Source organism: Rhinatrema bivittatum, chromosome 2, assembly GCF_901001135.1.
Source record: "Rhinatrema bivittatum chromosome 2, aRhiBiv1.1, whole genome shotgun sequence".
NCBI classification, from domain to species: Eukaryota; Metazoa; Chordata; class Amphibia; order Gymnophiona; family Rhinatrematidae; genus Rhinatrema; species Rhinatrema bivittatum.
In genome coordinates this window covers 328,507,636-328,534,128 of record NC_042616.1, presented here as the reverse complement: position 1 = coordinate 328,534,128, position 26,493 = coordinate 328,507,636, and the positions used below count along the sequence as shown (strand labels likewise).

Below are 26,493 nucleotides of genomic sequence, written 5' to 3'. Positions count from 1 at the left end.
AAGTGTCCCAAGGCTCCCTCCAGAGCACTTCCGTCTCCTCTCTGAGGCAGTCTTTTACTGCCGCAGGCCCGGAGCAGCTAATCGTTGGATTTCCCCGACAGCTGAGAGGCAGGAAATGCACACGGCTGCATTCACAGCTGACTGCCCCTCTGCTCTGCATCATGATGATCGCAGAGGGGAAGTCGGCTGAGAATATAACCATGGGCCTGGGGGGAGTCATTCCTGCTGAGGTTCCCAGCCTGACACAACTCTGCTTTAATGGTAGGACACTGGCTACCCTTCTCAGTTGCCCAGGGCACATCCAGGATGCCTCGTGCTGTAGCTGCCTTGTGTGCTGGGGGTGGGGTGAGTGAGTGAGACAGAGAGAGTGAGCCAGTATATGTGTAAGTGTGTGAGAGAATGTGTGTGATTGAGACTGTGTGTGTGTGTGTAAGTAAGAGAGAGAAGGCATGAGGTAGTAAGAGAGAGAGACTGGTTAGGGAGGTGACCGGTGTCTGTGTGTGTGAGAGAAAGAGAGAGGTCAGGGAGGTGACTGGTGTGTATGTGAGAGAGTTAGGTCAAGGAGATGACTGGTGTGTTTGAAAGATAGAGAGAGACTGGTCGGGGGGATGATTGATGTTTGAGAGACAGAAACACTGTGTGTGTGTGTGAGACAGACTAGTCGAGGGCCCTAAGGAAAAGGACCATGAAGACAGAGCTTTAGCAACCATTGTTGCTTCTGGTGTATGCTATTAGCCTACAAAGGAAAGAAGTTAGGAGAGTTGCTGGAGAGGGAAAGTACAGGTGGCTTTTTAAGTTTATTTTTCTTGATTGCCATTTTAATTATTGGGGATTATGTAATGTGTCTTCTGTTTGAAATATTTTATTGGTGTTTGGAGAATTTTTAACAATTTTATAAGTTTTTAATGATTGGATGTTATTCTATTTATCAATTCTTTTGAAACATTTATTCTAGTTATTATTCTAGTTGTAGAATTATTATTTTATATTTCTTGAGGAATGTATAAATAGAAATGTGTAGATAAAAACTGAACTGGAAATAGCAAGAAGCCAGACTGAGTGTATGCAGTGTAACAATGTAAAAACAAAACAAATGTATGGTCATTTTATTATGTATTTGGTGAGGATCTCTCTGTGTTCTGCATGTGTGACCCAGGTAAGGGTATTCTGCAAACTTGTAATTTCTGTGTAGGGATCATTGTTCTGTTTTCCTAATAGGAGGTGTATTGGTATTTAGGGCCTGGTTAAATATTTGTAGCATTGCCTTTTCATAGATAGGGTTGTTTGAGTGCGATCTATAATACAGGTGTAACTTTGTGCAGATTAGGTTGTGTGCTTTATTGCAGATCCTAGGATTATGTTAAGTGCTATATTTGTTTCCATTTCTCCAGTTTTGTACTGCATGCAGAGTGACTTTTTTGGGTTTCCATTCCAGTTGCTGTCTCCATATTTGTAACCTGTGGTCTTTTTGAACTTGGTGAAGGTTGCTTCTGTGTGTGTGACCGAGATAAGTTATTTTACTAGCACGTAGACATTTGTATCAGTCTTATTGATTGTGTTTTCTCATATAGACATGCATTGATGGTAAATTGCTGCCTTTTCAAAAGGAGGGCTATTGTGCCTGGTAAGAGGGAGAGTTTATGTTGCTCTTACTGAGGTTACACCAGAAATATCTTTTTTTTGTATGGTGAGTTGTACGGGGAATGTCCTAGTTCTATTCTGCACCCATTGTTGGGGGGTTGGGGTGGTTTCTGTGGAAGCAGAGCATATGTTTACATTTAGCCCCGTGACGGTCGTGTGTTCAGTGTGTCTTGCATGTCAGATCCATCTGTCAGGTGTACCGCGACAGAGAAAAGTTTGAGAACCACTGCTCCAGATCACAGCTCCTTCTGGAACCTGGTAGATACAGTATGCACACCCCGAGAATGACCTGTAGGTGTTGACATTGTAAGATGTCTGGGACTTTGTCCCCTCACCAGGGGCTGTGAATGCTGCTTCCACAGCACCCCTATTCCCGGTTGGCCCAGGGAGCAGAGAGCTGGCTCAGGAATCAGACCCAGGCCTTCTGCATGGCAACAGTACCTGTAAGGTACTGAGCTGCTCCAACCTGCCTGTTACATGACTTCATTTTCCTTCTCTTGGCTGTATGCCTAAGGCCTCTTTTTTATTTTCACCACAGATATAGTTTTTCTTGTCATTCCTTTAGAATTAAAATATGGACCACTCTAGTAATGGCCAGAGACTTTGCTTTAAAAAAATTCCTTTTATATGTTTCTTTTGGGTTATTTATGCTATACTCATGTGTTAGATATAAGAAATTGATAATAGCACAGATTTCAATAATGAGCAGTATTAGTTATTTTATTGAACATTTGATATTCTGCCTTTTCCAAGTTGGTCACAAGGTGATTTACATAAACTAAAGAACATACAGCATGTAGTGATGCATAATGCAGATCACTTAAAGATATGAGGTAGATTTTGAACCGTTATTTTGAGTATAAGTAATCCTATAAGTAGATAGGCTGAGGATGCATTTGGTACATTGGGTAGCAATAAAAAAGTAAAAAGTATAAATAAATAATAATGGGCACAAAGAGTACAGGGGTAGATTTTCAAACAAGGCGCGTTGGCGTACTTTTGTTGGCGCTCCAGGCGCAAACAAAAGTACGCGGGATTTTAGCAGATACGCGCAGAGCCGCGCGTATCTGCTAAAATCCTGGATCGGCGCGCTCAAGGCTATGAATTACGTATAGCCGGCGCGCGCCGAGCCGCGCAGCCTACCCCCGTTCCCTCCGAGGCCGCTCCGAAATCGGAGCGGCCTCGGAGGGAATCCTCTAACGCCCTCCCCTCACCTTCCCCTCCCTTCCTCTACCTAACCCACCCGCCCGGCCCTGTCTAAACCCCCTCCTTACCTTTGTCGGGGGATTTACGCCTCCCGGAGGGAGGCGTAAATCCCCGCGCGCCAGCGGGCCGCTAGCGCTCCGGGACGCGACCTGGGGGCGGGTCCGGAGGGCGCGGCCATGCCCCCGGACTGCCCCGGGCCGTAGCCACGCCCCCGGGCCCGCCCCTGGAACGCTCACGACATGCCCCGAAAACACCGCGCGGTTCGGGCCCGCCCCCGACACGCTCCCTCAGAAAACCCCGGGACTTACGCGAGTCCCGGGGCTCTGCGCGCGCCGGTAGGCCTATGTAAAATAGGCTCACCGGCGCGCAGGGCCCTGCTCGCCTAAATCCGCCCGGATTTGGGCGGATTTAGGCGAGCAGGGCTCTTAAAATCCGCCCCACAATGAATAAATATATATTTTAAGCAGGGGCGGCTCAAGGCAATCTGCTGCCTGAGGCAAGGGATGAAATGGTGCCCCTCCCCCCCAACCTGTAGCCCAGTGCAGGTGAAATCACTGAGGGCCAGGGCAGGGGGAAGGCAATGGAGGGTGAAGTGACTTGCCCAAGGTCACAAGTAATGGCAATGGGATTTGAACCCTGGCTTCCCTTGTTTGCAGCCCACTGCTCTAACCACTTTGTTTTTGAGTCTGTTATTTTTTTGTTCTCAGTCTTCGATGTCCACACTAGGGGGCGCTGGAGAAATGTTTAATTGGGTGGGGCGGCCTTTGACTGCCCACCTCCTGGGTCTAGAAATAGGAATCCTCCATTCCCTTTTGCCTGCCTCCCACCCTGCTCCAAGATCTGCCCCCTGGGGGTGTGAGAGGTTGGTGAATGGTGGGGGTCTGTGTGTAAGACACACTCTCTCTTAGGGTTGATAGAAGGGTATTAGATGCCTTAGACAAACCTTACAGCCTTTCATTTCCCCTCCCCTCCCCACATAATTAAAACTTATGCATTTTTTTCCATTTTAAAATTTAACAACTTCCCCAACCTAAAAAGGCAGATTGTGGAAAATAGACATTTAAAGTACAATCTTCTGAAGTAAAAATATCATTTACAACATATATATTCTATAGGCCTACACTGCAAAAAAATAACACACTTTCAATAATAGTTTAATAGACTTAATAAACAACCTTTCTCAGAGTAATCAAGGCAGTTTTCCGGATCCCGACATGGTATTAGGCCTATGGTAAAGTGCACTGGGTGTGGACTTGGCCCACAGAAAGCCAGGAATAAATTGAACTACAGTTCCAATATAGAAAGCCTTCCATATCATAACTACCAGCACTCAACCTATGAAAAAGCCATACTGCAAATATTACATCAGGCCCTAAACACCAATACACCTCCTATTAGGAAAACAAATTAAAGCCTGGTTGTTGTAAATCATTACACAGAAACTACAAGTTAGCAGAATACCTAAAGCCTCAGTCACACAAGCAGAACACAGACTCTCACCAAATACAGAATAGAGAGACCATAAAATATAAATTGAAACATGCAGACAAAAACGGAATTGGAAATCACAAGAAGCCCAATTCTGTAAGCAATGCAAACACAATTAGGAAATATAAAACATTAAACATACCAATAAAAAGCATGTCAAATCTGCTGATAAATTCAGCCAATTAAAAACATGTATAAAAATGTTTAAAATATTACCAAACACTAATAAAATAATTTAAAATAGCAGATACATCACATCCAATAATTAAAACTCACAAGGATAAAAAAAAAATCTCCCACTCTCCGTACCTAGGAACTTTAGATTTCCAGACCTCTTGAGATTGTCGTAGATTTGAAGAGGGTACACAGACTTTAACCTCTCTCACACACAAATATTCAGGTACTCTCACACACCCACATACATGTACGCAGGCATTCTCTCTCACAGACACATTCATACACATATACACACACAAAAACCTTCACATATATACATATACACAAACACCCACCTCTCATACACACACACTCACTCATATATACACATACACACACACACACATCCTCTCACATATACACATACACACACACACCACCCTATCATACACACTCACACACCCCACCACCCTCTCATACACACACACACTACCCCCACTACTCTCTCACAAACAGACATACCACCCACTCAAACATATACACATCCCCGTCACCCACACATACACACACCCTTACCCACTCAACCTCTCAAATACACACACAGGCTATCACCCCCCTCCAACACACACACAAGCAGTCACCCATCTACCCAGGCAGGCAGTCACCCACCCGCACACCCACACAGGCATTCACCCCCATATACCCATAGGGCCTAGGTCTTTTTTTCAGCTGCCAATTGGATGGGGTCCACTGTCAGCCACCTTGTCCTCCTCCTCTCTTAGGTCACCAGTTGTAATTTGGGCGGCAGCAGGAGTTCTGTTTATCCGAGTGTCATCTCCTGCTGCTAGGGGCCAGTTATGCTGTAAAAGCTCCAAGACTGGCCCCGCGGCAACAGGAGATGACATCGGGATAAACACAACTCCTGCTGCCCGGGGTTAGGGATGTGTGTTACCACTGAGCGGATCGGGCAAGGGTTTGGTTTATCCCTGCCTGATCCAATGTTTGACTCTGGAGGCAGGGTAAGGCAGTGGCTGTGGTAGAGGTTTTGGAGGGGCACTTTTTGTCGCTTCAAAATTCTTCCATCTAAGGCCGTCGCCTCATCCTGCCTCATGTTAGAACCACCCCTGATTATATAGGTACCTGATACATACAAAGATATAAAGAACCAGTGGTGGATGAAAATGCAGGCTTGATTAAGAAAGAGCTCTGGGAGTTAGGTAGTAGAGTAAGGAGTCTCTGCTGTTGGATCTAGGGGAAGGCTTGGCTGAATAGGCAAGTTGAGATATTTTTCCATAAGGTGAGATCACAAGGATTAAGGCTCTTTAGAGATGCTATTCCATATTTTTGAGACAAAGAAGCTGAATGTAAAAAATCTTGTCTATGTTAGTCTTGTAGAAGTATGCAAAAGGGACGAAAGAAGGATGCCTGATGTGAGGATGAAATTTCGCTCATGGGAGTTTAGGAGAACAGAATTTGGGGGCCAGTTGATTCACACATTTAAAGACAAAGCAGAAGGTTTTAAATTTTAACCTAGTTTCAACTGGGGGCCATGTAATTTCCTCAAGATTAGTTTTATATGGTCAGTGGCCTTATATTGAGAGATACTGTAAATAGAGAAATACAATAGTCTATTTGGTTGATCAATGAGTATGTGATGGTAGCAAGGTCATGCATCTCAAAGTATTTGTGCAGTTGGCGATTCTGGCATAGATACAAAACGGAGATCTTTTTCACAGTTGAGATGACCCCCAGTCTATGCATGTAGTCCTTAGGTTGTAAAGGGGGCTCCTAAAAGGGATATTAAAGGTAGTAGGGAATGCGCTTGATGGCTCAGCCAGAGGAGTTTGGATTTGGAGGGGCTAAGATAGAGTTTTTGTTTGTTAAGCCATTGGTTACTGCAAAGAGACAATTATGGAGATTAGTGCTGGATGTGGCCCAATCCATTCCTATTTTGATGCAGAGTTGGGTAATTTTGGCAAATAGATGACATTCAATGTTGAAAATTGGATGCGTTCACAGAGGACAAATATAGAAAATTATTGAAGACTGAAGAAAACACTCCATAGATTAGATCCCTAGGTGACAACAGTTTGTTGTACCATGAAACAGACTGTGATCTGTAAATCAAGAACAGTTTGAACCATTTAAGGACAGTTCCCTTAATACCAAGGTCTTACAAGCACTGGGATAGGAGAAAGTGATCGACTGTCAAATGTGACAGAAAAATCTAATTGAACTAGAAGGGAGTCGCAGCCTTAGCTGGCATGCAGGTGGATGCTGTTGGTTAACACTAACGGGTCTGTGACCTTTCCTGAAGCCAGATTGGTAAGTGTGAAGGATGCTGGCCTCTTCTAGCAAGTTTAGGATTTGAAAGTAAACTACTTTTCCCATTATTTTGAATAGGAAAGGCAGTCAGAAGACTGTGCAATAGTGATTGACTATTGCAGGGTCAGCACTCAGTTTCTAAGATGGGTTTGATGACCACTGTCTTTCTTACAGGCCGATACAGTAAAAATCGCGGGAGAGTGGGTGAGCCACTCTCCTGTGCATGCAATTTGGTAAATAAAATTATTCAAATTAGGGCCCGCGGTAAAAAGAGGCACTAGGGTCACTAGCGCGTCCCTAGCGGCTCTTTTTTGACAGGAGCGGCGGCTGTCAGCGAGTTTGACAGCCGACGCTTAATTTTGCCGGCATCGGTTATCAAACCCGCTGACAGCCACGGGTTCGGAAACCGGACGCCGGCAAAATTGAGCGTCCGGTTTTCAACCCACGAGCCGCGGGCCGATTACAAATTTTTTTTTTTTTTACAATTTTTAATTATTTTTAACTTTTGGGACCTTCGACTTAATATTGCCATGATATTAAGTCGGAGGGTGTACAGAAAAGCAGTTTTTACTGCTTTTCTGTACACTTTCCCGGTGCTGAGAGAAATTAGCGCCTACCTTTGGGTAGGCGCTAATTTCTGAAAGTAAAATGTGCGGCTTGGCTGCACATTTTACTTACTGAATCGCGCGAGAATAACTAATAGGGCCATCAATATGTTTTGCATATTGCGGGCGCTATTAGTTTCGGAGGGGGGGAGGGAGGGTTGGATGCGCGTTTTCGACGCGCTTTTACCCCTTACTAAATAAGGGGTAAAGCTAGTGCATCGAAAACACGTGTCCAATAATTAAGTTGGTATTTGGTTTTTGTTTGCACTATTTCAGTTCAAGTTGATAGGATTATAGCTTGGAGAGCAGAACATCTTCATAGAACCAAGGGTAGTTCCTGAGAGGCCTGGTTAGATTTGGTTTCAGGAGGCTAGGGTATCAATGACATCATTCCATTGTTGTACAAAAAGTTCCTCTGATTCTGAAATGATAGGCATTTTGGTATGTTAAGGAGCTTGCCTATGTTGTCACATATGACAAGGGTCATATTTCTGGTGGGTTGGGGGTTGGGCTCCAGAGTGTGATAATTTTTTCTGAGCTGGGTGTGTAGCTCTAACTAGGTAGTGGTCTGACCAGGAGACAGGAATCACCTTTACTGTGTTGGGATCTAAATTAATGCTGGAGGAGTGTCTACCCTGGTAAGTAGGAAATTTGATTAGCTGTGTAATGCAGAGACACTCCATATTCCATTAGAAGCTGTTGGTGTTACTTTTGAGAGGGGCCTCTGCATGACAGTTGAAGTCTTCTAATACAATAAAGGGCACATGTTTAATCTGTCATGCGTAAATTCCGGAGGTTATGCGCGTGGCTGGACCTTGGGCGCACCGCACGCATTTTAGAAGGGGCTGGCGCGTTCTACTTGCTACTGCTCCTGTTGAGCAAAAGGTAAAAAAAAAACAAAACAGGGATAGATAGGATGAGGAGAGGGGAAGGGGAAAGAAGGTTAGGGTAGGTGGTAGGGAACTGGAGAAGGTCGCGATGCGTCGCTGTGTGAAATTGCCAAAGTCTACCCCCCCATGTGCGCGCGGATTACAAAATCCGGCGCGCATGTGCACGCGGCCCAATGATTTTATAACATGTGCACGCCGGTGCGCACATGGTATAAAATTGGCGCATCTGTGTGTGCCAGGAAGCGCGTGTGCACCTTAGAAAATCTACCCGTAAGTTTATGGACTGAGGTAGCAAGGTCACATAGGAATTCTGAGAAACTGAGGAAGGTAAAAGGTTGCTTGTCTGGTGGGAAGTAGATTAGCACTAGCTTGGGTCTCATTTCCTTGGAATTTTAGCACAAGGCAATCTGACTTGTCTGGTTTTTTTTGCTTGTATTAGAACAAGAGCCAGAGAGTGGATGAAGTTGATAGCTACTCCCCAGCCTGGTCCATGAGCCAGGATGTGTAATGCACTTGATAACCTGGTGGGCAGAGTTGATAGGGCCAGGATGAGGTGAGCTTTGTTATTGGCAGATTGCACATTGAGTAGTCCAAGAAGGAATGGAGATGAAACATGCTGGTGGTAGATATAGTTAAATAGACTGCAGAATTTTAGGGATAAGAAAATAGACCATAAATCTACTTAAGTCTACAGAGGTGGGCATGACTGAGCGGGGGGCACTTTCAAATCCATTAAACATTTCTTTCTCTTGGTGAATAAAATTAAAATGAGCATGAGAAATGGGATGCATGACTTTAGCTGTCCTATCTGCTGACTGAAGTATTTAAAAATGGGCTTGCTAAAGAGCCTTTCAACTCTAGGTCAGTCTTTCAAATCTGACTCAAATTGGTGGGTGTCCTGTGGGAAATAAGGAAGTCACTGGTCAATTCCCAGTGGGTAGGTGTCCACATCACTTAAATCACCATCACACTTCATCCCTGCTTGACACCATGGTTGGCAGCTCAGCAGAGAGGCCAAAGACTGCCCAACCGTACAGACTGAATTACCTTCTGCCTATAGAGCAGGACTGAGACACATTGGTAGGAGAATGTGCAGAAGGTTGCACTGCTGTTGCTAGTGTTGTTTGGATACTGTGGATAAATGGAGGACCTTGGTATGTAGTGCTGTCAGTCTGGCACCTTTCATAAGCATTAACATTCATTAAAACGAGAAAAAAAAAATAAAATTGTAAACAATACTTGTGGAAGTCATGTTGCTTTAATATCATTAATTCTTATAAGGGGTTGAGAGACAATGCTAGAATTTATACCTTTTCCACTTGGCAAAGGCATAACTGTTCATGCCATGCTCCGTTTGCAGCAGCGTGATGAGGGATATAAAATTCCATCTTTGTAACCCAGTGGAGTCCTGAATTCTCAATAGCACTTTTAATGATGATGTCTTTAGAACAGTGGTTTGCAAACTTGTTTTTTCTTAAGGGGCCCTATTATAATATACTGTGAAATTCTGCAGGACATGAAGATGGTAACTTTAAAACAAGCGCGCGTGTGCCCATACACAAGTATATTGGCACGTGAACGGACATGTGCTGAAATTTTAAATCATGCGCACAGTTGCAAGCGTATGATTTAAAACCTGCCAACTGCTTGTATGTGTGCTCCTAATTTTGAGTTGCTACTTGAGCAAACGTGCTTCACGTATCATCCTTAGAACTTTGTTGGCTTTAACGAGCGCGGGTAAATGGATTTTAAAACATGCTCGCATACAGGACAGTCCCAGTTTTACCAATTAGTCTACCAGTGTGCCCAGTCTGTCTCAATATCATCCAGACCTCTCTGGTTTCTCTCCCTCTAGTTGACCCTGACCGCTCACCCTGTAAGGAGCAGCAGTGAATATACGCGGCTAACAAGCCGCTGTGCACTGAGGCTGCTGGGTTTAAAATATGGATTTATACATGTTACTGTTGGGCCTGCCCCGGAATGCCCGCTGACATGCCCTAACTCCACCTCTTTTTTTTTTTTTTTTTTTCTCGCGTCTGCGTATATACATACATAATTTATGGCCATTAAAATACGTATGGCTTGCACATGGCCCGGATGCTCATGTATTTGAGCCTTTTAGCACAAGAAAAGCTTTTAAAATTCCCTCCCAAAATATTTTTTTCCTGCTCTTCTCCCACTGTATATATATAAAATTGCATAGAACCCTAAAGGGATGTTCATGGATCCCTGATTGAAAAACACTGTACAAGAATGAATCAAAACTAACTTAGGCATACCTATTAGTGAAGTTCAACAAGAAGAATTTATTTATAAAGCAACAATTTGTAGAGGTATTATTACTTGAAGAAGAAATTCAACCTCACTAGCTCTAAAAGCTTATAAAGTTGGCATGCCCTCCATGGATGTGTAGTACTAAAATACAGTGATATATAGCCTTCTGAATAAAAAATAACTTTTCATTTGACAGGTTGTATTTCTCAGAATTTGGAGCTAAGTGGGTACCAAGACAGCATCTTCCCTTCTCCCCCATAGCTTTCCTGCCTTCTGTGTAATCCATCAGGGAGCTATGCAACCCTGCAGGGGCATTCTAATACCCCAGACCTGCAGGGGGGTCAGAGAGTAGCAGGGAGTAAGAGCGGCACAATGAAGAAAGTCCTACACTTTTAAAGAAGATAGTTTATTGTTAAACAGTTCCATGTGCAGGTGGACAAAATTATGTAATAAATTAAGGATGCATGGCATTTTTTTTAAAATATCCTGTACAGCAGTAGTGAAGGCAGGAGGAGTAAAGCTGTCATTTTTGGTCTAATTTCCGTGCCGCTGGTGGCCTTCACCCATTTCCAAAAAAAGAAACCCAAAACTGAGAAACCCAATGAAGGCCACAGGGTATGCACTCTGGGTGGGGTACTGTGACTCTTGACACGGTATTTGTTATAATTATTTGCTTCCTTTGATTTCTTGGTCTTTAATTAAGTAATAGGAACCAAAGAAGTGGATGCTGCTGTCTGCTAAGGGCCACCTGCGGCACTTAATGGACTAAACCAGCAATTAGAGGTAGCGCTCACTTCACAAGGACCTTCTAGAGATATCATGTGTCACAGTGTTGTCCTGATTAGTTCACAGGATTAAGAGTTAGGAGAAAATGTCCTTGATTCATTTGATTCGTTTCTTTCTTAATTCTTGGTAGTATGCTCCTTGCCGCTGTTTACCTCTGCCAATATGCCTTCTTCAGGAAAGTTCCTGTGCACATAATACAGTAACAATGGCTTTTTTCATTACTGGGGGACAGAGTAGATGGATATTTATCTCTTCCGAAGAGCAGAGATATATCATCACTATGCAAAGTAGTGTTTCCATGAAGAGATATAAATTAGACATGCTTTTTTTTTTTTTTTTTTTTAAAGCAATACTTCAGCCAAGTCAACTACATTCATGTCCTCTCTGGAGGCTGCATGGCCCTAAAATATAGCTTAGAAGGAGGAAACAACTGTTTTTGCAATTAAAGCTTTTATTGAAGAAAGACATTGAAAACGACTTTTTAATAAAATAAATGATTTTCTCCAAAATGTGAGGCGTATGCATGTCAAGTTTCACGAGCTGCCTCTTTGGAGGTCAGCGCTCTGATACTATGCTGATCTTATGTAGGGGTACGTTTTGTGCTCCTGGATCAACTGTAGGCCTAGCTGGAGGCTTAAGGTGCAGCTGAGAAGCAAAGCAACCCCCAGAGGTCTTATTTTGATATAATTCAGGGGAGTTTTGACCTGTATTCCATTTGAGCTCCACACACTTTTGATCAAAAGGTATTTGAAATGCAAATGTACTGCACTTCAGATTCAAAAGAAGGAAAGGTAAATAAGGGAAGTACTGTATTTCTATTAGGGAAGAAGACAGTATTTGTGAACTGCAAAAAACACACGTGAGACTCAGGAGCACATTCACCTCTGTTCTGCAAAATCCAAATAGGATGCAAACAATTGTGCACAAGAGTAACTCTCCCTGGAATAGAGGCAAATACTCTCTCTGAGCAGACTTAAATATCATTGGAGAATGCTAGAAAGTGTTATAGTCCAAATATCTCCCACTATTAAGCAGCGCATGAATTTTGCAGTGTTGTTACAGTTTGCTAAGAAATTAAAGTAATGTTTTATTTTCTTTCTTTTTTTCTTGCTTAGAATAAAGAAGTGACCTGCAAACGAGAAAAGTGTCCAGTGCTCTCCAAGGAATGCGCTTTGGTGGTTAAGCAAAAGGGAACCTGCTGTGAGCACTGCAAAGGTACGAGCAGATTTAAAAACATTTTCCCTGTGTGAGTTTTTAGACTGGTGCAATGGATTTAGTCATAGTTATATTGTTAAATTATGAGATGAGTTTTATGAGGAGTAAAAGATAGTAGGATGTGATAGCATAGCCCCTAGGGAAAAGTACTGATCAGGAACGTAAGCATGATCACCACATTAGGGTCATGAAGGAATTGTTTTCCATTTTGGCAAAGCTCTGCCTAGAGCTACATGCTGGGGCAGATTTTATAAATCTGTGCACACGCGTGCTTTTGTTCGCGCACTAGGCGCGAACAAGAGTACGCGGGATTTTAATAGATACGCGCGTATCCATTAAAATCCGGGGTCGGCGCGTGCAAGGCTGCCCAAAATCGGCAGCCTGCGCGCGCCGAGCTGCGCAGCCTGCCCCCGTTCCCTCTGAGGCCGCTTCGAAATTGGAGCGGTTTTGGAGGGAACTTTCCTTCCACCCCCCCGCACCTTCCCTACCTAACCCCCCCCCCCCCACCTTTGTCGGCAAAGTTACGCCTGCTGGAAGCAGGCGTAACTTTGCGCGCGCCGGGCCGGCTGCCGCGCTCCATGTTCCGTTCCGGGTGCTGGTCTGGAGGCCGCGGCCATGCCCCCGGAACGCCCCCGGGCCGAAACCATGCCCGCGGCGCCGCCCCCGAAACGCCGCTTCACTCGCGACACTCCCCCGAAATGGCGCGTCACTCCCGGCACGCCCCGACACGCCCCCGACACGCCCCGACACGCCCCTCCATGCGTGTCCCGGGCGCGCGCCGCTGAGCCTATGCAAAATAGGCTCGGCGGGCGTAGGGGGGGTTTGGGGTAGGTTTTCGGGGGGTACGCGCGTATCTTACGTGCGTACCCCTTTGAAGATCTACCTCAATGAGTTTAAGAACATAAGAAATTGCCATACTGGGTTAGACCAAGGGTCCATCAAATCCAGCATCCTGTATCCAACAGTGGCCAATCCAGGTTACATGACTTGGCAAGTAGATTCCATTCTACTAATGCCAGTAATAGCAATGGCTATTCTCTAAGACAACTTGATTAATAGCAGTTAATGGACTTCTCCTCCATGAACATATCCAAATCTTTGTTTAACCCAGCTACACTAATTGCATTAATTACATCCTCTGTCAACAAATTCCAGAGCTTAATTGTGCATTGAGTGAAAGAATTTTCTCCGATTAGTTTTAAATGTGTTACTTGCTAAATTCATGGAGTGCCCCCTAGTCCTTCTATTATCCGAAAGTATAAATAACCAATTCACATTTATCTGTTCTAGACCTCTCATGATTTTAAAGACTTCTATCATATCCCCGCTCAGCCATCTCTTCTCCAAGCTGAACAGCCCTAACCTCTTTAGCCTTTCCTCATAGGGGAGCTGTTCCATCCCCTCTATCATTTTGGTCATCCTTTTCTGTACCTTCTCCATTGCAACTATATCTTTTTTGAGTTGCAGCGACCAGAATTGTACACAGTATTCAAAGTGGAGCAATACAGAGGCATTATGACATTTTCATTTTATTCAGCAATCCCTTCCTAATAATTTCTAACATTCTGTTTGCTTTTTTGACTGCCACAGCACACTGAGCCGACTATTTCAATGTCTTATCCACTGTGATGCCTAGATCTTTTTCCTGGGTGGTAACTCCTAATATGGAACCTAACATCATGTAACTATAGCATGAATTATTTTTCCCTATATGCATCACCTTGCACTTGTCCACATTAAATTCAGTCTGCCATTTGGATGCCCAATCTTCCAGACTCACAAGGTCCTCCTGCAATTTATCACAATCCACTTGTGATTTAACTACTCTGAATAATTTTGTATCATCTAAAAATTTGATTACCTCACTCGTCGTATTCCTTTCCAGATCATTTATAAATATATTGAAAAGAACCAGACCAAGTACAAATCCCTGAGGCACTCTACTGTTTACCCTTTTCCACTGAGAAAAATGACCATTAATCCTATTCTGTTTCCTGTCTTTCAACCAATTTGTAATCCACGAAAGGACATTGCCTCCTAACCCATGACTTTTTAGTTTTCTTAGAAGCCTCTCATGAGGGACATTGTCAAAATCCAAATACACTACATCTACTGGCTCACCTTTATCCACATGTTTATTATCCCCTTCAAAAAAATGAAGCAGATTTGTGAGGCAAGATTTCTGTTGCGACTGTCGCTGCCTGACGTCTCCACTCCGCCCACTTTACCACTTTTGCGACTCCCTCTTTGGTTGATGGAAGTTTGGCTGCCGCGGCATCATCTTGCCAACCTCCTCCGGCGTCCCCAGACTGGCTAGACGCTGCCTTCCGCCATGTTCTCCTGAAGCCTAAGGGCACGCGTGTGGTGTGGCCCTGGCTGAAGTACCAGCTGTGGCGCGAACCTCAGGGGCGTCCCCCTGAGATGACGTCATCCTCACCAGATACTTAAGGTCTTCGTTTTTGCTAGCTATTCGAGTTAGCAAGGGCTTCCTCCAGGTATCGCTGCGGATGGGATTCGCTCTCTGCATACCTTGCTACTCTGCCTCCTCGGACTTTACCAGGGGTACCCACTTCTCGGGGGCCTCGCTCTCTCTCTTGCTTTTCAGGTCGCAGTCTAGAACTGGTACTCGCTTTTCTGTGCACCCTCTGACTTAATATCATGGCGATATTAAGTCGGAGGTCCCGAAAGTTAAAAAAAAGTTAAAAAAAAAAAATTGAGAACTGACGCCGGCAAAATTGAGCGTCGGCTGTCAAACCCGCTGACAGCTGCCACTCCTGTCCAAAAAGAGGCGCTAGGGATGCGCTAGTGTCTCTAGCGCCTCTTTTTGCCATGGGCCCTCATTTGAATACAGAATCTTGCGCACAGGAGAGCGGGCATTCGCCCGCTCTCCCGCGACCTTTACTGTATTGGCCCGTTTCTTAGGATGGAGGCATGTAATCATGAATTTCAGACTTCTTAACAGATTCTACTTTATTTACACTTATCAGCATACAGATAGGTAGACTGTTTACCTTCAGCAGTGTACCTCCATCATCACCTTACTACAGAGATGTAATCAGGAGCTCCTTCTCCTGGAAACAGGAGGACTCCTGATCCCAGCAGGATTCCACCCACAGAGGTCTCTCCCTTTATGAGATTTAAGGTGGACCAGGTCCTGCACATGTTTAGGAAGGGTACCCCTTTATGAGGCCCCATTGCTATAAGGAACTCGCTTGCTGACGATTAGTGATATCACCAAGGCAGATTTTGAGGGCATCTAGCACTGGCTGGGACTACTTCTTAGTTTCTGCCTTGGTCCCCTGTATCTCTATTGCTGGCCCTGACAAGCACAACAGGCAATCCAGGTACAAATACAGCAAGCCAGAGACAAAGGAGAGGGCTTGCCAATAAAGCTTGGCAGAGAGAGAGAGAGAAAAGGAGAGAACCAGAAATATGAAGAGAGTCCCTGGGTGGAGCTCAAGAATAGCAAGGACCTGAGTATCCACAGCCTTGAGCCTAGAAAAGCTGTGGCAGTGGGGGAGAAGGGGAGCCTTGGAGAAGGAGAAAGGTCCTGCTTAGAGTACAAATGAGGAAAATTGTTACTGTGCGATTTCCCTTGTTGACAAACAGACCAAAAGGAACCTCTGGGAGGGAGACAGCTGTGCTGGACCATGTAGCTGACAGCTGAAATATTGAAGTTTGAGAACCAGCAGCCCAGAAAGAAAAGTATCACACAGAGTCATGGTATCAGATCACATAGACAAGCCGAGAGGAATCAAGTCCAAAAGTGTTCCCAGAGGCGAATGGAGGCCCATCTCCTCACAGAGCTCGACCAATTACCCGACTGTTGAACGAGAGAGCATCGGAATGATGGATATATTTGTTAAATGATATTTGTAGGACTTTGTGTTGAAGATATGGGCCAAGTCTGGCAAAAAAAAAAAAGAATGTTTATTGTATTCTATTATTTTTGAGGGCTCTTTGGTCAGTTGCATTGTGCACCCTAATGAATTAGGAAGAATGACTAGCAGCTGTGTATTTCTTTCCAATAGACTTAGTATGAACAATATTTAAGCAGAATGTCTCACATTATCTTTTTTTAGAACAACGTAGAGAAATCACTAGAAATAGCCAAGAACCTTATAATATCTCTATGTGTTAAACTTATAAACCTAATGGTCAATTTTCAAAAAGCTGCAGAACCATGAAGAAAAGAACCAGTTCATTTTAAACCCTTTTCTTTAGGTGCATTTTCAGTCAGACCTAGCTAGCTTTTTGACTGAGAATTTTTCCTAAATCTAACTGATCAAACTTGACCAGTTAGACTTAAGCCTACAATTGTTTCACTAATTTTAGGCATGTAAGTTAAGTGATTAGTGCTGAAAATCTTTGCTAACCAGCTAACAGGCTCTTAATATCATTCTTTTTCAAATATCCTTGACAGGGATCCTCCCTCCCCCACCACCCCAAATCACACACCCTCCTCAGCCCTGGGTCCACATAGGGTAGGGGAGATGCCCACTTGCTCCTGCCCCACTGATACCAAATTTCACAATGGCACCAGCCACTATGACACTTCATCTGGCAAGTGGGGATCATGCCTACCCCTTGTGGACTTGAGTGCACTGTGGTAAACTGGGAGGGGGAGGGGTTCAGATGGGGGAAGGGAGGATTCCTGGGGCTAGCGGAGTGTTTAAAATAGGTTCGATTTAGATTTATGTTGGGGAGGGCCAATTTTGGAGAGCAGGAGGTAGTGTTAATGACTTTGACAGAGTTAATGGCCATGGCTTCGGGTGCTGATTATTCTTATGCCAGTCAGGTTGGGGTGAAGGAGATAGGGGGTCTGGCACCATGAGCCACCAGGACTCATTTGGATATGGGAGGGTGAGGGTGGAGAGGGGATTCAAAGGGGCTTGAGGTCCCTTTAATTTGGCAGCCCTGGGAGCATCGCCAGGCTTCTTAGCCTGACGACGCTCCAGGGGGAAATTAGCTGCACCTCTTGACATGTAACTTAACTTTTCTGCAGCAGTGCAGTGTGCAGTGTTTTTTTAGAGATGTACATTTGTTTGAAACAAATGGGTAAAATGTAACAAATTAGTCCGTTTGTTTTTCATTCATGGACCCTCAAAATGAATAAATGAATGAAATGAACATTTTTGTCTTATTTGTTTATGTTTCCTATTCAGTTCTGTGGCTGTGCTGAACAAATAACAAGTGCAGGCAGGGTCTAACTCGTAACTATAGCTGCCACTCTGCCTAGCTGCTATGCCCCATGTTGGGGGTCTTTCTGACACTCTGCCTAACTGTCGTGCTCCAAGTGTACCACCTTGCCCCACCCTGCAGCTCTCAGCCATGTAGTTGCCCAAACACTGGGCTTTTCCCAGCAACCCCTTTTGAGCCTCCCAAGGGCCAGTGCTTTTATCCTTGGGGGTATGAATGTGTTCTGGGTTAACAAATGTTCTGAGGCTGCCTGATTTTAAACCATTTTGTGGCATCATCAGCAGTGCAGCTGCCTTTGAGAAATTTGATACTGAAAGCAAACAATATACATTACAGTAATAGACCTTATACACTATGGGGCGGATTTTAAAAGGCCTGCGCGCGTAAATCCTTCCGGATTTACGCGCGCAGGGCCCTCGCGCACCGGCGGCCTATTTTGCATAGGCCGCCGGTGCACGTAAGCTTTCGAAAAGGGGCAGGAGGGGGCGTGTCCGGGGGCATTCCCAAAACGTTGCGGCGTTTCGGGGGCATGCCTTGGCATTTCGGGGGCCAGCCTGGGGGCGTGGTGCCGGCCTGGGGGCGTAGTCGAGGCCTCCGGACCAGCCCCCGGGACCGGAGGACGGAGCGGGGCTGCAGGCCGGCGCGCGCAAAGTTACGCGCAGGCGTAACTTTGCCGACAAAGGTAGGGGGGGGGGGTTAGATAGGGCCAGGGGGGTGGGTTAGGTAGGGGAAGGGAGGGGAAGGTGGGGGAGGGTGAAGGAAAGTTCCCTCCGAAGCTGCTCCGAAATCGGAGCGTCCTCGGAGGGAACAGGCAGCGCGCACTGGGCTCGGAGCGCGCAGGTTGCACAAATGTGCACCCCCTAGTGCGCGCCGACCCCAAATTTTATAAGATACGCGCGGCTACGAGATCGCGTATTTTTTAAAGATCTACCCCTATGGGTTCTTGGAGACTTTGTTGCTAGCTTGTTAGGTGAGGTACTACCTAGAATAGGTTGGGGGAAACTGTGTATTTAATTGTATTAGACCTGTCCAGTGCATTTGATCAAGTGGACCACTCTATTCTGATCTCGTGTTGTGGTCTTTTTTTTTTTTTTTTTAGTGAATAGAGGTGTTTCCCAAGGTTTCTCAGTTTCTCCACTTCTTTTTTACATCTTTTTGATGTCTTTGGGAAGGCTTATTTTGGGCTTTCCTCCTATATTTATGCAGATGAGATACAATTGATAGAACCTCTGGGGAAGGACCCCATAAAAACTTTTACCCAGGTGAATGAGTATTTAGCGGTGATAAAAGGTTGGTTGAAGAATAATGGTTTGATTTTGAATTCTAAGAAATTGGATTTGGCTCTCCACAGCTAGCTCCATCAAGTGGTGGTCATCTATTGACAGAAGAAATAAGATCCCTGGGTGTAAGATTGGATTCGGTGATGAATATGGAAAGGCAGTGAATATGGAAAGGTGATGAATATGGAAAGGCAGTGGTAAAAAAAAAGTGTATTTGAATTTGAAGTTAATAAGACAATTAAGGTTGATAGTCAATATAGTTGCTTTGAAAAATGACATATGCATTAGTCTTATCCCAGCTAGACTATTGCAATGCCTGTATCTAGATCTTCCAGGAAGGTTGACTTGTAGACTACAGATTATGCAGAATACCACTGCATGGTTAGTAAACAGTTCTAGATGGGTTCTTGCTGGGCCATTACTGGCTAATATCTGTGCATGGGTATATCATGTTTGCTGGACAAGCATCAGGTAGAGTCATGGGCAGAGTTTTAAATATTGTCATTGTTTGATTGCTGTATGTTTTGCATATTTATGTAATACGTATGCTGTAATTTTGTATACTTGATTTTGTTGAGTGATTTTTATCTGAAGACCAATTGATAAATATCAATGGAATGAAATAAAATACATATATAGACTATAGCAAAATCCTCATTCAGAAGGAAAAAGTATAGGCACAACAGAAAACATGCATATTAGAGACCTTTTACATGTTCTGAATGTGGGGAAGTTTTCAGTATGAAGAGAAAATTAATACAACAGTAAATCAACAAAGGGAAGAGACTGTGTTCAACTACAGAATATGGGAAAATCTTTCTATATAAAGAAATACTCATAAATTACCAGGAAAGCCACATTGATGAGAGACCAATGTCTTCTGCTTGTGACAAGAGTTTCAATCATATAGCAAATCTCACAAGAAATCCAAATTTCCACCTAGCAGCAAGATCAATTTCAAGTAGCAAATGTATTAAAAACATATATGAAAGAGAGAACTCAACACAACCACGGTTTTACAGTTATCTTATGTAAAATTTCAATAAAAAAGATTTCAAACAAAAAAGTCTCAAAAATAATACTGATGAGAGATCATACTCTTGTATGCAATCCATGCCATCCTGTATTGCTTCTATACCCCTTATCCTACATCCTAGGGGTCATATTTCAATTCAACATTGCTGCCTTATCCAGACTTTGCACTTTGAGGGTCTTGCCATCAATCTGCCATGCTGCCATTTTCCTGTTGAATCACCTTGTAATCTTGGTGCCACTCAGCCTGACTGCCATACCCCAGATTCTACACCTTCGGTGTCTTTCAGCCACTCAGCCTTGATGCCCTATCTTAGACTTTATACCTTGGGTGTCTTGCTGCCACTCTGTCTTTCTGCCACACCCTAAACTCTACAACTTGGGGGTTCTCTTGCTAATCTACCTTGCTGCTAGACCCCATACCTTACACCTTATGGTGTTCTTGCCACTGTGAGTATCTTGGAGTTTTCATGCCACATTTAGTGCTACTGTGACCTTTTATCAGTATATGAGTTTCTTTCTGCCATCTTTGCTACTTTGTTCCTCCTTAATAGTGCATTAGGTGGTTCATGCCACTCTTGGTGACACTTTTACCCTCTTATGCTACCTTTAAGGGTCCATGCCACTGTTATCAGTGCCCTCTTTTGAAGCCTTCAGGTGTTCTTGACACTCTTGATGCTGTTTTGTTCTTCTGATGGTGCCTTGGAGAACTTCTGCCACTGTTGGCAGCCTTTTGCTCCTTTATGGTACCATAGGCTATTCATGCTACTTTTGGTGCCACTTTGCTACAGTGTTGGTGCCTTGGAGTAGTCTTCCCCCTTTTGATGTTCTCTACCCACAAGTTTCTTTAGAATTCATTAGAAAACCTAAATTTTGAAACTCATAGTAGTCTGTATTGCTTCCCCATTGACTTTAATGAGAAACAAATGAATGAAACACTTCTTTTTCATTTGAAACTAATGAAGCAAATGGATGTGATCTACAAAACAAATAAATGAACTGAAACAAAAATCTTGCCTCTGCACATCCTTGTATTTTTTTTTTTTTACAAGCCATGCTACTTTATTTCCATTAGAATGAACCATTTTACAAGCAATTGCATACAATGTAACTCATTAGCTTTAACTGGCGTTGCACCTGATTTCTTTTTGTGCCAAGCTAGAAATCCCCCAATAATGAATGTTATCAGCAAATAGCACTTTAATTGGCTGCTAATGTGAGTTATTGCAATTTTGCAGCTTATAAATAGGCCCTTTTGTATTATATGCATAAAAATGAACTATTATAATAGCTGCCAAATCTTTCCTCAGGGATCCTGACTTGGTTGGGTTTTGAGGAAATCCACAATAAATATGCATGAAATATTTTTGCATTGAAGTTCATGGAAATATTCCTCATACATATTCATTGTGGATTTTATAGCAATGTATGCTTTTAATCTGTGCATGAAACAATATTTCGGGTTATGTTGTTTATGGGTTTTCTTTCTTTTTTTTTTTTTTTTACTACTCTCTAATGTCATTTCTGTCATTTGTGTCATCTCCATCAAAGCAAATAGAGGACGCAATGAGTAATTCCTGTTTATGTGTTTAGCATCTGTGAGTAGTTAAAATATTGCATGCTAACTGGCCCAAAGTGACAGGGCCAATTAACAGGGAAGATTCCCACCCTTTCTCTTATGGTACAGATGAACCCTGTAAGAGCATTTCTACGCCTTCCCTGCCTCTGTGAAGAAATGCCCCCTCTGGTCTACCTTCCCCCCACCATTTATTTCTTTGAAAAACATTTAAAATTCTGCACACATCCACTGTTTATGTTGGAGAACAAACTAGACATATATAAATTGAGAAAGAAAAGTACAGAATAAACAAAATGCATATACAACTTCCACAAGATTTAACAACATCTGTTAGATGAAGACCTGGAGAAATGTAAAAGATGGACCTATAGTGCACTCAACAGTGTTCCCATGTTGAGGCAGCCTAAGCATAAATCCTCCAGGAGCACAATACACAGTTCTGGCTACACCAAGAACGGCATTGCTACAACAGGCAGTAGTGAAGTTCTTATCGATTTAAACTGGACAGCAGGTCATTAAATCACAGAGGCTATAGAACTGGAGCCAACCAGACTGACAATACTTAGCTGTTACACAGTCCAGTTCTTAGTTCAGCTGTAACTAAGCTAAAAACTGCTGAGAGATCCCTGATCTAAGTTTAAAACCAAAAGCCTGTTTAAAAGAGAAAAGCCTTTAAAGCTTTTATAAAAGAATCAAGTACAGGTCTTGATCTGAGTTTGCTCAGGGAGTGTGTTCTAGCAAGCAGGGCTTGCCACCGAGAAGGGTCTATTATGGAATTCTGTTAGATGGGCAACCTGTGGCGAAGGTATTTCTAAAAGGCCTCAATGGACAAACTGGTTTGAGGTGATTGTGAAAATCAGTTTATCAAAAACAAACAAAAAAAAATTACCTTTACCATTAGGAGCTAACAAAAGTAGAGTTGAATTAATCCAGGCCTTCTAGATATCACCAAACAACTTGTGAAGCAACATGGACATTTTGTATTTGATCCGCCACTCAGTCGGCAGCTAGTGGAATGAATGGAGCACAGGAGTTATATGATCTCAAATACCTGTTCCCATAAAAACCGTGACTGCAGAGTTCTGAATAATTTCAAATGCTCTGAGAACATGCGAGGGAATTCTGGTAAGCGAAGAATTGCAGTAGCACATGCCAGAGAGAATAAACGCCTGAAGTCCTGAGCAAAACTTGCTGAGGTTTAACAGTGGTAAATTCAAGCCCATCCAGGATATCCCTGTCCCTTCTGTCTGACTAAGAACTCCACGGTGGGGGGCATCCCCATCCTTACTCCTCCCACTAGCAAGAAGAGCCAAGCCAGCCTCCCTCTGGGGCATCCCTGCACCTTCTCACCACACCTGAACCCTTCAACCATTCTCACAGAAGGGTCAAGACCACCCTCTCTAGGGCATCTCTGCTCTATTTCTCCATCGCACATCCCAGGAAGAGTCAAGCCCATCCCCTCTAGGCATCCCCTCTCCCTCCCTGTTTAGACTCCCCCTGATGATCTGCCACTTACCCCCACCCCCTTAATGGATACTCACCATTCCAGAGATCCCCCTTCTTCACCAGCAGGAGGGATTGTAGGGCCCTCTTTTGGGTGGGCATGGCTGCCTGACTACAAACGATGCTACATACTGCTAGGCAGTGTAATTTGCAGTCGGGGGCCTGTGCTATCAGGAGGGCTCCATATTGCCCCTGTTGGCAAAGAAGAGGACCTCCAAAATGGTGAATATTATATTCATTTTGGAGAGGTGGGGTCGTTGGGAGTTCCTGGAAGGGGGTCTGGGCTGAGGGAAAACATGGATGCCAGAAAAGGGGTGGGCTTGAAAACTCTTGTGGGAAGAAAGGAAGGATGGGGCTGCCTATCAGATGGGAGGGAAGGAGGGATGGGAATTCCTCAGATGGCGCATGACTTTACTTGGGGAGGAAAAGGAAGAGTGCTGTAGAGGGAGGCTTTTCTTCATGGAGAGAGGGAAATGCCTCATACAGGGCTCATCTGGGCCACAGGAGGGCAGGAAAGAGGAAATCCTCCCTGCCAACCTGTAGCTCTGAAACAAACAGGAACGTTAACAAACTTTTGTTAGGAAGTTTATGCCATTTCAGATTCAAATGACAACAGCAAATTTTGTTCATGATTTCATGTCATTTTAAAATGATGGCCCGTCTTTACTGTGTACACTCCAATTCAGCCTCGAGCTTCTTAACACTCAAGTTACAGTTGGGTTGATTTACTCCTCCGCTTCCTTGTTCAAATATTTAAATCTCATCAAAGGTGGACAAGTTAGGTCACAACACAGTTTAATAGTGCACAGATTTATCCCATTTCTTTGGGTCCAGTGCTTCAGTAGTATTTATTCATTTTTTATAGCTTGCTTGTAGTATCCTATAACAATCCTGGTAACTAAGAATGATGATTCTCTTCAGCCTGCAGTTTTGAAGGAAACACCTACAACAGTTCCATGAAGTGGCACATCCCAAGCAACCCCTGCATCACTCAGCAGTGCCAGGTAAGGACAGCTTGTACAGTACACCACTAAGCATGTATCTGGAACCTAGCATGGCGGAAGGTCAGAAATGCAGCTTTAATACTATTATCATAATTAATAATAATACATGAAATAAAGTACTGTGTTATTTATGTAGTGCTATCCGTGTGCACAGTGCTCTTTGCTTACTAATAACCCTGCCCTTATGAACTCACAATGCAATTTTAACACAGAGACATTGTGTTCTGATCAGGGTCACAAGTTGGTGATAGGAAAATTGCATCGCACTCTCCAGCTGCTGTATGGGGCAGCAATGAGGAGCTTCAGTCCATGAGGGGTTGAGGAGAACCAAAATATGCAGATTAGCAAGGTTCAGAGCCCAGTGTGTGGTGACAGATCAGACAAACCTTAATTGCAGACATCCAAAACACTAAACCTGGCTGTCTGGTTGCAGATCTTGAGAACAGAAGTTGCTCAGCTCTGGTATGGAGTGTTTTCAGCCTTTCTCTGATAGCAGAGAAGTTTCTTCTTCTTATCTTGGAAGACTTGCTTTAGAATGACTGTTAGAACTGCTGTCCTTAGAGTTTATGGGTTGTTGCTGGTAGAAGCCCACAGAGTGAACTGAACAATGAACTGGAAGTGGATTTTGCTGACTGGTGCCAGCCTCTCCTTCAGAGATCGGTATCTGGTAAGGACAAAGTGGAATCCTCCTATGCTGCACCTACAAGAAATGTTCTCCTATGTGTGAGGGTTGTTGAAAATGTAACAGTAACTTTCAAACCAGCGTGCGGGCAATCATTGGTGTGCGTACATTGGCACACACCAAGGGATGGGGCCATTTTATAGCTTGCACATGTATATGAGCACACATTATAAAATACCCTGGCCAGTCGAGAGGGGAAGGACTGCCTTTCATACTTGGGGGTAAGAGGAGCCTCGGTGCCCCGAAGTTTTCTTGTGCCACGTGACCATTCTGATGCTGAGGGCAGACCTGGAAACAGCCCTATAACAGCGGGCTGTATTACTCTCCCTGTGGGTCGAGAGGGGAAGGACTGCCTTTCATACTTGTTGCCGGGGTAAGAGGAGCCTCAGTGCCCCGAAGGTTTTTTTGTGCCACGTGACCATTCTGATGCTGAGGGCGGACCCAGAAACAGCCCTATAACAGTGGGCTGTATTACTCTCCCTGCGGGTCGAGAGTGGAAGGACTGCCTTTCATACTTGTTGCTGGGGTAAGAAGATCCTCAGTGCCCTGAAGTTTTCTTGTGCCACGTGACCATTCTGATGCTGAGGGTGGACCCGGAAACAGCCCTATAACAGCGGGCTGCTTGCGGCGCGTAGCTGATGCCGGCGCGCCGCCAAAGCCAGGGGCGCGCGGTTATCAAGCTTTGCCGGGCTTCACAGGGAATCGCAAGGAGCGCAAGGAATCTTTCTTCTTTTTTGGTTTGATTAAGAGGCTGCGTACTCTCAAAGACCCCACGTGAGGAAACAGGAGAGACGATCAACTCAGCTAAGACCCCCTTTTTTTTCTTTGATTGTTTTTTAATTATTATGCCTCACTCTGCCCAGAAACCAAGGGCAAGAGAGAGAATTGTTATTCAAGGGGAACTAGCTAGTCCGATATTGGGCCCTATGGATACCCATATCAGAAGGATTCCCATGATCCCGGGTAGATTGTCGCTTGAAGGAATGCAAGAAGGCAATGCAAACCTTCATGACCTTGAAATCTCTTTATCCCTGGACTGTAGAGTACCCCCTGAAAATCCTGCTACTTTAAGATCTGAATCTACAGAGAACACTGTGTTATCCCTGAGAAAGGGTGATGACATGGAGGGTCCTCTGGAAACATATGAGGTTCCTGTAGCAGACGAAACTAGGAATTCTAGTGGGTCAGAAAGGGCAGCTATGAGAGGGGAGTTATCTCAAGAATCTGTTTTAGAAAGTAAGACATTTGAAATGATACCTATTGTGAGACCACATACTTTTTCATTAGAGGTGAAATGGGAAACGTTTGTTGTTTTAGATAACAATGTATCTCTCCAATTAAAATCAATAGTTAAAAATATGGAAAAGATAGAAATAAAAGTAAATAAAATAATCAGTGATGATAAAAAAGAGAGATTTGGAAATTGGAAGGAATTCTCATGAAATAAAAAAATTAAATAACCAAAATGGTTTAATAATGAAAGAAAATCAATTTTTGACGAGGAAAATGGAGAATCTAGAAAACCAATTAAGGAGTAATAACTTAAGATTGATAAACTTTCCTAAAATGGTAAGTTTGTCAGCTAAGGAAATGTGGAATAAATTCGCTTTAGAGTTTTTAAAGATTCC

General features: G+C 43.9%; 1 protein-coding gene across 2 annotated transcripts in view; it reads left to right on the top strand.

The window, feature by feature from the left end:
• The window catches only part of BMPER (BMP binding endothelial regulator), a 642,704-nt gene that overhangs the window by 105,845 nt on the left and 510,366 nt on the right, over nt 1-26,493 (top strand). For both annotated transcript variants that reach the window (XM_029589775.1, XM_029589773.1), the window contains exons 3-4: nt 12,487-12,586; nt 24,101-24,183. In XM_029589775.1, coding sequence (XP_029445635.1) covers nt 12,487-12,586; nt 24,101-24,183 — 183 coding nt within the window. The remainder of the gene's footprint in view (nt 1-12,486; nt 12,587-24,100; nt 24,184-26,493) is intronic.